General features: G+C 36.4%; 2 protein-coding genes across 2 annotated transcripts; one reads left to right on the top strand and one right to left on the bottom strand.

The window, feature by feature from the left end:
* The first annotated feature begins 5,806 nt into the window (after positions 1 to 5,806).
* On the top strand, positions 5,807 to 7,797 carry LOC137827795 (phaseolin, beta-type). The gene is made up of 6 exons (XM_068634116.2): positions 5,807 to 6,196; positions 6,269 to 6,459; positions 6,548 to 6,628; positions 6,753 to 6,983; positions 7,112 to 7,370; positions 7,474 to 7,797. Exons 1-6 carry the CDS (start codon positions 5,884 to 5,886, stop codon positions 7,662 to 7,664), a joined length of 1,266 nt encoding a protein of 421 aa, XP_068490217.2. The 5' UTR covers positions 5,807 to 5,883; the 3' UTR covers positions 7,665 to 7,797.
* Positions 7,798 to 9,146: 1,349 nt separating this feature from the next.
* Positions 9,147 to 10,056, bottom strand: LOC137828003 (uncharacterized). Its single transcript, XM_068634394.1, has 4 exons — positions 9,663 to 10,056; positions 9,463 to 9,467; positions 9,310 to 9,360; positions 9,147 to 9,191 (listed from the first exon to the last, which is right to left on the bottom strand). The coding sequence occupies exons 1-4, from the start codon at positions 10,054 to 10,056 to the stop codon at positions 9,147 to 9,149; spliced, it is 495 nt and encodes a 164-aa protein (XP_068490495.1).
* Positions 10,057 to 13,015: the final 2,959 nt, after the last annotated feature.

Below are 13,015 nucleotides of genomic sequence, written 5' to 3'. Positions count from 1 at the left end.
TAATTGTATTTATTATTGTTGTCTCCTATAACCACTATATATAGTGGCTTCCTTCAAGCAATGTAACACACTACAAACAAGCAACACACACTTGCTTCCTCTCTCTTCTCATATACACTCTATTTCTGTTATTGGGTGTAAGTGTTTAACCCATATAGAGAGGATTTGTTTTAGGGCTATTTATCTATTAGTCTGAGAGGAATTCATTGTACTCCCAGTATCATTATAGTGAAAGTTTTGGCTCTCTCGCCGGTGGTTTTTTACCTCTATTTAAAGGGGTTTTCCACCTAAAAGTTCTGGTATCATTCTCACTTTACTTGTTACTTTAATTTCTCATAATCTTTGGTTGAAATTATCACGCTTCCGCACACGATATCCCTACAAATTGGCATCAGAGCTTTTCGATAATTCAACCAGGATCTATTGTTCAATAATGTCAAAATTGGATATTGAGAAATTTGATGGTAAAATCATCTTTGCTATCTGGCGAGTCCAGATGCTAGCTGTTCTCACCCAGAATGGTTTAAAGAAAGTTCTGGCAGGTAAAATGATGAGACCAACCACTATGACGGAGGAGCAGTGGGATGAGATGGATGAAAAGGCATTGTCTGCAATCCAGTTATGCTTGTCCCGTGAGGTGTTGCGTGAGGTCATCAACGAGAAAAGTACAGCAGGCATATGGGGTAAATTGGAGTCTCTATACATGACCAAAAGTCTTGCAAACAAACTCCGGTTAAAGGAGCGACTCTTTACACTCCGAATGTCCGAAGGTAATCCCATCCAATCTCACCTTGATGAATTTAATTCCATCATAATTGATTTGGAAAATTTGGATGTTAAAATTGATGATGAGGATAAAGTCGTTCTACTTATTGTTCCTCTACCACCCTCGCATCGACAATTCAAAGAAATTATGTTATACGGTAATTATCTTACCTTAAGCTTTGATGATGTCAAGACTAATTTACTAGCCAAAGAAAAATTTGATACTCAAATTCATTCTGAAAGTTCTGGTGAAGGATTAATAGTTAGAGGGAGAAACCAAGAGAAAGGTAAGAACAATAAGTATAAATCTAGGTCAAAATCTAGAGGCAAGAACTCCAAATATTGTCGTTATTGCAAGAAAAAGGGACACGAGATCTCTGAATGTTATAAATTGAAAAATAAGCAAGATAGAGAAGATAAGGGAAATGGTAAACAACCAGAAAAATTTGCCGAAGCTAGTATTGTTGAAACTGAATCTGATGGGGATTGTTTTGTAGGTTCCAACACTGAACAAAGATCTAAAAATGAATGGATTCTTGATTCTGGTTGTACTTTTCACATGTCTCACAATAGAGATTGGTTTACCACATATGAACCAGTTTATAATAGTCTTGTTTTGATGGGAAACGATGCTCAATGCAAAGTTGTTGGTGAAGGAACAATCAAAATCAAGACACATGATGGAATTGTTAGAACTTTAACAGGTGTCAGATATGTCCCTGAGTTGAAACGAAATCTCATTTCCTTAGGCACCCTTGAATCTCTTGGGTGTAGATACTCAGCTGAAGGTGGAGTTTTAAAAGTTTCTAAAGGAGCTCTTGTGTTACTAAAGGCAATTCAATGTGATAGTTTGTATGTGCTGCAGGGTTCAACTGTTACAGGTTCTGCAGCTGTTGTCTCACCCAACAAAGATAACACCAAGTTGTGGCATATGAGATTAGGCCACATGAGTGAGAAGGGAATTCTAATCCTCAAGAAGAAGGGTCACCTTGGTAACCACTGTACCGGAAAGGTTGATTTCTGTGAACATTGCATTTTTGGTAAGCAGAAAAAGGTTAGTTTTTCTAAAGCCATACACAGAACCAAAGGTACCTTGGATTACATTCACTCGGATCTTTGGGGTCCGTCAAAAGTTCCCTCCAAAGGTAAATGTTGTTATATAATGACAATTATTGATGATTTCTCATGAAAACTATGGGTGTATTTTCTCAAACATAAGAATGAAGCATTTTCCACTTTTAAAGAGTGCAAATTATTGATTGAGAATCAGACTGGCAAGAAGATAAAGAGGTTAAGGACAGACAATGGCCTTGAGTTCTGTTTGAATGAATTCAATAATTTCTGCAAGAAGGAAGGCATTTCCAGACACTTCACCATCCCAAGTACTCCACAACAGAACGGGGTTGCAGAAAGAATGAATAGAACTATCCTGGAGAGAGTTCGTTGCATGTTCTCCCATTTTGGTTTGAGCAAATCTTTTTGGGCTGAAGCGGCTTCAACGACATGTTATCTGATAAACCGCTCTCCTAACAGATCAATTGATTGCAACATTCCAGAAGAAGTTTGGTCAGGTAACCTTGTTGATTATTCTAATCTTAAAATATTTGGTTGCCCTGCTTATTCTCATGTAAACGAGGGAAAATTAGAACCTCGTGCTAAGAAGTGCATTTTCTTGGGTTATGGCTCAGGGGTTAAAGGTTATCGTTTGTATGACCCAGAATTTCACAAAATAATTCACAGTCGGAATGTGACCTTTAATGAAAATGTTATGCTTTCTTCTGCAAAAGATACTATCATTTCCTCAATTGATACAAGTGGCCAGGAAGAGGCTCGAGAGAAGGTGGTGTTTGAGATTAAAACACCCGCTCATGAGGAAGACGTTCCTAATTCCTCCAGTACTCAAGATGATCAAGTCACTGCTATTGATGGTACAAATGAACATTTGAGTCCACGTGAGCAAGGTCCACCTAAACGACGAGGATTACCACAGCCGTGGTCTATGGCTCAAGAACTTCCACAACAGAGACCAAGAAAACCGACTCAAAGATTAATTGCAGAATCTGCCAACATTGCTTATGCATTAACTATTGCACAAGAGATGGGTGAAGAAGGTGAACCCAAGAATTACTCTAAAGCTATCTCTAGTGATGACTCAACAATGTTGATTGTTGCAAGAGATAAATTTTTAGTTAACAAGTTAAAGGCTCAGCTTAGCAGTGAATTTGATATGAAGGACTTAAGTCTTGCCAAGAAAATTTTGGGAATGGAGATCAACAGAGATCGTCAAGCTGGAAAACTTTTTTTATCACAAAAGAAGTATGTTCTTAAGATGCTTAACAAATTTGGAATGCGAGACTGCAAAGCTGTTAATACTCCAATTGCCGCCTACTTCAAGTTGTCATCAGATCAGTGTCCAAAATCAGACGAGGACAAAAGACGCATGTCACATGTCCCGTATTCAAATGCAATTGGAAGTCTCATGTATGTTATGGTATGTACTAGACCTGATTTAGCTTATGCTGTTAGCATTGTTAGCAGGTTCATGCATAATCCAGGCAAGGCACACTGGGAAGCCGTTAAATGGATACTTCGTTATCTGAAAGGTTCTCCAGATCTTGGGTTGGTATTTGATCAACATAGAGCCGATCCCGGAGGAGCAGTTGGCTATGTTGATGCTGACTATGGTGGTGATTTAGATCGGAGAAGGTCACTTTCAGCCTACATTTTTACACTATGTGGGTCTGCTATCAGTTGGTATTCTTCACTTCAAGCCATTGCGGTTTTGTCCACCACTGAAGCAGAATATATTGCTGCTACAGAAGGTATGAAAGAGGCTATATGGCTTCGAGGCTTGGTAAGTGAACTTGGTCTTCAACAAGATGTTCTTGTTATATTTTGTGATAGTCAGAGTGTTGTCCATTTGACCAGGAACAATAAGCATCACTCAAGGACCAAGCACATTGAAATTAAACACCATTTTATCCAAGACATTGTTGATACAGGAGATATAATTGTTGAAAAAATTCATACGACCGAAAAATCCTGCAGACATGTTGACCAAGCCACTTCCATCGGCTAAGTTCGATCATTGCCTGAACTTAGCTGGTATTATCCATACTTAATCAAGGCTTCATGGCGAGAGAGTGTTCCTGTCAAAGGCAAGTCAAGGTGGAGATTTGTGGGTTTATGACTCACCTTTCCGTTTTCTTGTCATAATTGGGAAGTTAATTGCCACAATCAATTGCAATCAATGGGAGATTAATTGTCGCAATCAATTGCAATCAATGGGAGATTAATTGCCGCAATCAATTGCAATCAATGGGAAGTTAATTGCCACAATCAATTGTCATCAATGGGAGGTTAATTACCATTAATTGTATTTATTATTGTTGTCTCCTATAACCACTATATATAGTGGCTTCCTTCAAGCAATGTAACACACTACAAACAAGCAACACACACTTGCTTCCTCACTCTTCTCATATACACTCTATTTCTGTTATTGGGTGTAAGTGTTTAACCCATATAGAGAGGATTTGTTTTAGGGCTATTTATCTATTAGTCTGAGAGGAATTCATTGTACTCCCAGTATCATTATAGTGAAAGTTTTGGCTCTCTCGCCGGTGGTTTTTTACCTCTATTTAAAGGGGTTTTCCACCTAAAAATTCTGGTATCATTCTCACTTTACTTGTTACTTTAATTTCTCATAATCTTTGGTTGAAATTATCACGCTTCCGCACACGATATCCCTACAAATTTATTATTTGTTAAACATTTTCAAACCGCATAAAATTTTATGAAGTCCCGTCTATCTTTAATGTAGTCTAACATTTTCATATTGAAATATATAATTTACTTAATTTTAGCGTTGGTAGAAAGCATAATGATTTATTCTTATTCTTCTTCATATAAATGTTTAATATACAATATAAACAAATTCTTTACCTTAAGAAGGATTTCCCATTTTATATTTTAAAAATATATTTATCAAATATTTTTCAACCACGTAAATCTCATAATAATAAGTTGTTTCAAAAGTAATAAAATTTAACTCCATAATTTTTTTATTCGACTGATCTTAAAGCAACACCCAGTGACACAACTAGCCATTTTTTTCTTTGAATAAAAAAATCCAATTATCATTGTATTTTTTTTATACAATGAAAATTTCACCAAACAATGATTTGTGGTATTTCTGAAGCAAGTCATGTTATGCAAAATTCTATAATTCCCATTTGACACTACGGAAGTAACTGAAGATCTGCTTTTACATGCGAGACACATCTTCTAAAGTAATTTTAATAATAGTTACTATATTCAAGATTTCATATATCAAATACTCAATATTACTTCTAAAAAATTAATTAGATATAATTAAAATATTACTTTTTTAATTTTAAGTTTAATTGTTGAATTTGTGACTATTGATTTATTATTCTACTATGTTTAAATTGTTTTATAGATAGTTTAAAGTAAATATAAGTAATGTAGTAGAGTGTTAGAGTGTTACCCTAAACCATAAACTATAAGATTTATGGTGGACTAATTTTCATATATTTCTTATTGCTTTTACCTTTTCTTGGTATGTAAGTCCGTAACTAGAATTACTGTGGGTTGCCATGGCACTCTGTGGTCTTTTGGTTCATGCATGGATGCTTGCGCAAGAAAAAGACAAAGAACAAAGAAAAAAGACAAAACAGAGAGACAAAACGCAATCACACAACCAACTCAAATTAGTCACTGGCTGATCAAGATCGCCGCGTCCATGTATGTCTAAATGCCATGCAAAGCAACACGTGCTTAACATGCACTTTAAATGGCTCACCCATCTCAACCCACACACAAACACATTGCCTTTTTCTTCATCATCACCACAACCACCTGTATATATTCATTCTCTTCCGCCACCTCAATTTCTTCACTTCAACACACGTCAACCTGCATATGCGTGTCATCCCATGCCCAAATCTCCATGCATGTTCCAACCACCTTCTCTCTTATATAATACCTATAAATACCTCTAATATCACTCACTTCTTTCATCATCCATCCATCCAGAGTACTACTACTCTACTACTATAATACCCCAACCCAACTCATATTCAATACTACTCTACTATGATGAGAGCAAGGGTTCCACTCCTGTTGCTGGGAATTCTTTTCCTGGCATCACTTTCTGCCTCATTTGCCACTTCACTCCGGGAGGAGGAAGAGAGCCAAGATAACCCCTTCTACTTCAACTCTGACAACTCCTGGAACACTCTATTCAAAAACCAATATGGTCACATTCGTGTCCTCCAGAGGTTCGACCAACAATCCAAACGACTTCAGAATCTTGAAGACTACCGTCTTGTGGAGTTCAGGTCCAAACCCGAAACCCTCCTTCTTCCTCAGCAGGCTGATGCTGAGTTACTCCTAGTTGTCCGTAGTGGTAAGTAATTGCTACTGGTATCACTTGTTTCTTCTTGCAGAAATAATGGTAATGAGTTTTTTATAATTTCAGGGAGCGCCATACTCGTCTTGGTGAAACCTGATGATCGCAGAGAGTACTTCTTCCTTACGAGCGATAACCCGATATTCTCTGATCACCAGAAAATCCCTGCAGGAACCATTTTCTATTTGGTTAACCCTGATCCCAAAGAGGATCTCAGAATAATCCAACTCGCCATGCCCGTTAACAACCCTCAGATTCATGTACTGCCTTTTGTAATACCGAACTAATTTTTTGTTATTTTAACTTGCAATTTCTCTCCAAATGTGATGATAAATGTTTGTCCTGTAGGAATTTTTCCTATCTAGCACAGAAGCCCAACAATCCTACTTGCAAGAGTTCAGCAAGCATATTCTAGAGGCCTCCTTCAATGTAAGAAAGAAAACAGCATCTAACTACATATTTGCGTTGCCATTTAGCTAGTACTTTGTCTAAATGTCACACTTGTTGAATTTGTTGAATGATATCATTATATATGTTTGCATGATTTTTATAGAGCAAATTCGAGGAGATCAACAGGGTTCTGTTTGAAGAGGAGGGACAGCAAGAGGGAGTGATTGTGAACATTGATTCTGAACAGATTAAGGAACTGAGCAAACATGCAAAATCTAGTTCAAGGAAATCCCTTTCCAAACAAGATAACACAATTGGAAACGAATTTGGAAACCTGACTGAGAGGACCGATAACTCCTTGAATGTGTTAATCAGTTCTATAGAGATGGAAGAGGTAAATACAAAGAAAAACCATATAGACAAACTCAGCAATTGAGTTCTATTATTCACTGTCGTCTTGGTTAGAAAATCTTAGTATTGAGACTATAATTAAATAATGGTTTTTTTTGTTAACAAATTTAGGGAGCTCTTTTTGTGCCACACTACTATTCTAAGGCCATTGTTATACTAGTGGTTAATGAAGGAGAAGCACATGTTGAACTTGTTGGCCCAAAAGGAAATAAGGAAACCTTGGAATATGAGAGCTACAGAGCTGAGCTTTCTAAAGACGATGTATTTGTAATCCCAGCAGCATATCCAGTTGCCATCAAGGCTACCTCCAACGTGAATTTCACTGGTTTCGGTATCAATGCTAATAACAACAATAGGAACCTCCTTGCAGGTATATATATTTATTATATATGACCATGAATTTGAATATAGGGTTGTTGATGGAATTTTTTATTTATAATTGGTAATGCGTGATTGTGATTGTAAATATGAAGGTAAGACGGACAATGTCATAAGCAGCATCGGTAGAGCTCTGGACGGTAAAGACGTGTTGGGGCTTACGTTCTCTGGGTCTGGTGACGAAGTTATGAAGCTGATCAACAAACAGAGTGGATCGTACTTTGTGGATGCACACCATCACCAACAGGAACAGCAAAAGGGAAGAAAGGGTGCATTTGTGTACTGAATAAGTATGAACTAAAATGCATGTAGGTGTAAGAGCTCATGGAGAGCATGGAATATTGTATCCGACCATGTAACAGTATAATAACTGAGCTCCATCTCACTTCTTCTATGAATAAACAAAGGATGTTATGATATATTAACACTCTATCTATGCACCTTATTGTTCTATGATAAATTTCCTCTTATTATTATAAATCATCTGAATCGTGACGGCTTATGGAATGCTTCAAATAGTACAAAAACAAATGTGTACTATAAGACTTTCTAAACAATTCTAACTTTAGCATTGTGAACGAGACATAAGTGTTAAGAAGACATAACAATTATAATGGAAGAAGTTTGTCTCCATTTATATATTATATATTACCCACTTATGTATTATATTAGGATGTTAAGGAGACATAACAATTATAAAGAGAGAAGTTTGTATCCATTTATATATTATATACTACCCATTTATATATTATACTTATCCACTTATTTAATGTCTTTATAAGGTTTGATCCATGATATTTCTAATATTTTAGTTGATATGTATATGAAAAGGTACTATTTGAACTCTCTTACTCTGTATAAAGGTTGGATCATCCTTAAAGTGGGTCTATTTAATTTTATTGCTTCTTACAGATAAAAAAAAAATTATGAGTTGGTTTGATAAAATATTGAAGGATTTAAAATAATAATAAATAATAAATAACATATAATATATGTATATAAATTTATTATAATATAACATTTATCTATAAAAAAGTAAATATTGTCATAAATCTATACAATCGTTTAGCCTTGCTGGAACGAATCTCAATTATTTAAACGAGAGTAAACATATTTGACTTTTTGGTTATTTAACAAATTATTATTTAACACTATATGAAATTTTTTTTTTTTATCAGCAAAGAATAAAATTAAATTAAGAAGGACAATGGTGTCCCAATCCTTATACAACCAACTTCCACAAGAAAGTCAAGTCAGAGACAACAAAAAAACAAGCAAAGGAAATTTTTTAATTTGAGTTGTCTTGTTTGCTGCATAATTTATGCAGTAAAACACTACACATAACCCTTTTAGCAGTAGAGCAATGGTTGACCGTGTGCTTAGCTTCTTTTATTTTATTTTTTTATCAGCAAAGAATAAATAAAATAAAATGAGACACTTCAGGGATGTTTCAACCCTTATACAAAACCCCAAAAACAAGTTTCCTAGCACCCTACCAACTAAGGATCCAACAACATTGCACTACAGATGAAGATAAAATTCCAGTACAAGATATAGAAACCCAGCAAGCACAGTTATATCAACCCACCAAAGAGGTCACACTTTCAAACAAGGACATACATCCAATCACCTAATGAGGTCTTTGCCATCAGGCTGGAGTACCATAACCAAATGTCAAACTCGACAAACCAATACAAGACTCAACATCCAACAACTAAGCCATATCTTTGTAGCAGGCTGAATTGTACCAAATAACCAAGTGCTAACATCAACAAACAGATCCTACGAGGAGGGTACATAACCCAGAGAAGACCTGCAAAAAACACATAACAGCTTCCCAATCTAGACACAACAGTAACAAAAAATGCCACATATCTGTTTGCTACAGCTCAAACACCATAAAGAGTCCAACACCAAACCGATAAGCATACATAAAAAACACTTCCTTTACCGCAGTCCAGAACAGCAACTTCAGTCCGACCCTGCCAAATAGAGGTGACCAAGACAATCTGCACAAACACACAATACCTTCGAAACCTGGATAAGACTACACAAGAAACACCAAATATTAATCTTTAAAATACCTCATCTAACATTGATGTTCCAAACACCAGTCTGAGTAGGAAAAATTGACCACACTTTCCATTGTCGTGATCCAAGACCAAGTTTTCCTTTGTGTCAAGGAGAAAACCTCCACTAGGTCTACGCGCCCGTTCCTAATTCCTATGGTTCCAAATTTCACTTACTATGCCTACCAAAATACCCCCCCCCCCCCAACACCTACCAATAACATGTTTCACACCTATAGGCTTAAACATCTTAAAGTGCAATTGAGCATCACCATGTAGGACCGAAGAATACCCCAACCACTTGAGACACATTCCCCAAATTCTCCAAGAGACCCTACACTCAAAAAATAGATGCCTTACCGTCTCTTCCTCCACACCACATAAGGGACATCGAGCACACACCATAAGTATGCCACGTCTAAAGAGATTGTCCTTAGTAGCTATCACATTACATAACATCCTCCAAGCCGTAACTTGTGACGATGGTAAAATCTTTAACTTCCAGAACTCCACAAATGGGTCCCCAACCACTATAGACTCCTCCCCCAAGAGAATATTATAGGCAACCTTCACACAAAAATTTGTCCAACCTGTATCCCCCAAAGCCATTTATCAGTCGTACTTTCACCTTCTCTTGTTAACCTCTTGTTCTCCAATTCCTGCAATAAAAGATCAGCCAGACTAGATTCCCACACCAAAAGATTTCTTCTCCAGCTCAACTTCCACAACCAATTATTATTATTCCAAGTCCCAACTTGTGATAACCAGTATCCAAAGATAACGAGAAAAGTCTAGGGAATTTATGTTTTAAAGAAACATTGTCCACCCATTTATCCTCCCAGAACCTAATTTCTTTTCTATCCCCTATTTCCCACCAACCTCTGTCTTCAAATTCATTATCCCACTCCTCTAAATTCCAATTTTTTCTAATGTCCCTCCACCATAGCGATTCCCTACTTATTTGAATTTGGGATCTTAGCCCCCTCCACCCACCATACTTAGAATCTAGAATATCCTTCCAAACACCTCCCTTTTCAGATTTAAGTCTCCAGATCCATTTCCCGAATAGGACCAAGTTAAATTTTCTAATATCAATAACCCCTAACCCTCCTTTGTCTTTCGACTCACACACCTTATCCCACGCTACCCAAGCAATTTTCCTATTCTCTGAGCCCCAATCCCACAAAAACCTCTTTGGTATCATTTTCACTTCCTTCACCACATTATCCGACATACGAAATAAGGATACATAAAATAATGGTAAAGAAGTAAGCATTGATTTAATAAGACATAGTATGCCAGCCATAGAGAGGGATTTTCCTTTCCAAGAGCTCAACCTACTTCGTAGCTTAATGAGCACCCCTTCCCAAAAAGCACCCCTCTTATGATTCCCGCCAACCGTTACCCCAAATAACTAAATGGGCCCTTCATAATATCACATTTAAGAATAGAGGCAAAAACCAATGTCTGATTAGAGTTCACACCCACTCCCCCAACCTTACTCTTGGAATAATTAACCTTAAGACGAGAGGCAAGTTCAAAACACTTCAGAATTACTTTTAAAGTCCAAATACTTTGAATTGAGGCTTTACAGAAAAATAAAGTATCATTTGCATATTGCAGCATACTCACCTTTACTCGCCCTTCCCCGACCTCAATACCCTCTACTAACCTTCTTTCTTCTGCCTGCCTAATTACCCCTGCTAGTCCTTCAGCCACAATAAGAAACAGGAATGGTGCTAATGGGCCCTTGTCTTAAGCCCTTCATTGGTTTAAACTCAGTTGTTGGACTTCCGTTTACCAACACCGATATCGTAGAAGATTCTAAGCAGTTTTTTATCCATTCGATCCACTTTCTACAAAATCTCAATCTTCCTAGCATATAATAAATAAACTCCCAACTTACTGAGTCATAAGCCTTTTCGTAGTCCACCTTAAACACCACACATTCTTTCTTTTTCCTCTTTACCTCCTCAAGGATCTCATTAGCTACTAACACATTATCCAACAAACCCCATCCTTCCAGAAAAGTAGACTGCCTAGGGTCAATGACTTTGTCTAACACTCTTTTCAACCTTGAGGAGAGAATTTTAGATACAATTTTATACACACATCCCACTGATAAGTGTCTAATTTCAGTAATATTTCATATTAAAATATAGGCACTTATGAGGATTTATTGCTAATTTACATATAAAATAATCCCTAATTTATGAATTTATACCTTTTTACATTTTTTATGATCTTTATTTGAATAAGAGTATTTTATTCCCAAATTTGGTGTTAATTGCAAATTTCTAAGGAAGATTGGAGATTTGGATTAAAGATGAATTATTTGAGCTAAAAAGATAAAGATAGAAGGTCCCAGAATGGAAAAAGATGCAAAGAAAGATTGAGCCTTTTTTATGTTTTATCATTTAGCCCATTAGCGCGACACAATAAACAACCTAACCCTAGAAATCTAGGATAAATAGAGAGCTAGAGGCTCAACCTCAGGGTGCCAGATTGAGAGGAAAACACCATAGAGTGAATTGTAACCCAATTGGGAGAATGGAAGGTGATAGAAGTATGCGTGGCTAATTCTACCCTTTGGGATTGGGAGTAATCTGCTCAAACTCTTATGTATTGAGGTGATATTTTATATATTAATATTCAGTTCTTGATTGATTATTGGTATTGTTGTTTTACTTTTAATTTTCTGTGACAAATTGAGAATCTTAAATCTGATCGGGAGGTATTTTTAGGGTTCAGACCTAAACAACAATACTTAACATATTTGAGTGCTAGGAATAGACTTGAAATGTTAATTGCTATTAAACGTCTGACCTTCGTTCTAAGTTGTTCTTATAATTATGCGAGGGATCGATAGTTAGGGGACATTCTTAAGGATTTTATATGCGAGGAATCGATATAAATGATTTTTATACGGGCATCAATTTCAATCAAAGAACTTAATATTAAAATGCTAATCAAAATACATGAGAGTAAGAGAGATGAAACATAATCCCTATTTTTCCAATTGAAACAACTAATTCTTGGTTTGTTTTCTTATTGATCAACGCCAACATCATCACTTCAAACTCTTTTTATTGTTATGTTTTTTTATATTTAGCGATTATTGTACTTGATAATTCACTGTTCCTTGTGTGATCGATATCCGTCCTTAGGGACAATTATTACTTCTGACAAACGCAGTGCACTTGCCGTAAAAAGTCATCACCCACCAAGGAAAACGGTCTAAAGTCATTCAAGAGTTGTGGATTTACAACCTTTGGGACAAGAGTAATAAATGAGGCATTAGTACCTTTTGACCAACTTCCTCCCTCTGCAAAACTCTGTACCGCACATAAGAAGTCTCCTTTTATAATATCCTAACAAAATTTTATGAATCCAAAATTAAACCCGTCCAGGACAAGACTTTTAGAGTTATCACAGTTCCAAACCGCCTTCTTAACTTCAGCTTCAGAGATAGTTCCAACCAACACTTCGTTATCCTCTCTAATGATACCGTTAAACCGAACATTGTCCAATCTAACCTGTTGTGTTTTCCCCCCGCTGAATCTTTTCT

This window comes from Phaseolus vulgaris, chromosome 7, assembly GCF_051622355.1.
Source record: "Phaseolus vulgaris cultivar YP4 chromosome 7, ASM5162235v1, whole genome shotgun sequence".
NCBI classification, from domain to species: domain Eukaryota; kingdom Viridiplantae; phylum Streptophyta; class Magnoliopsida; order Fabales; family Fabaceae; genus Phaseolus; species Phaseolus vulgaris.
The sequence above is the reverse complement of the archived record's forward strand: the minus strand, read 5'-3'. Positions and strand labels throughout refer to the sequence as shown.

Bases quoted from the DNA above. Each gene is read 5' to 3' on its own strand.
- LOC137828003 (XM_068634394.1), bottom strand. From the start codon at position 10,056: ATGGCTTTGGGGGATACAGGTTGGACAAATTTTTGTGTGAAGGTTGCC. The intron at 9,192-9,309 runs GTATGCTTATCG...TGTTTTTTGCAG, and splicing joins GTAAAGGAAGTGTTTTTTAT to GTCTTCTCTGGGTTATGTAC.
- LOC137827795 (XM_068634116.2), top strand. From the start codon at position 5,884: ATGATGAGAGCAAGGGTTCCACTCCTGTTGCTGGGAATTCTTTTCCTG. The intron at 6,197-6,268 runs GTAAGTAATTGC...TTATAATTTCAG, and splicing joins ACTCCTAGTTGTCCGTAGTG to GGAGCGCCATACTCGTCTTG. The intron at 6,629-6,752 runs GTAAGAAAGAAA...TGATTTTTATAG, and splicing joins TTCTAGAGGCCTCCTTCAAT to AGCAAATTCGAGGAGATCAA.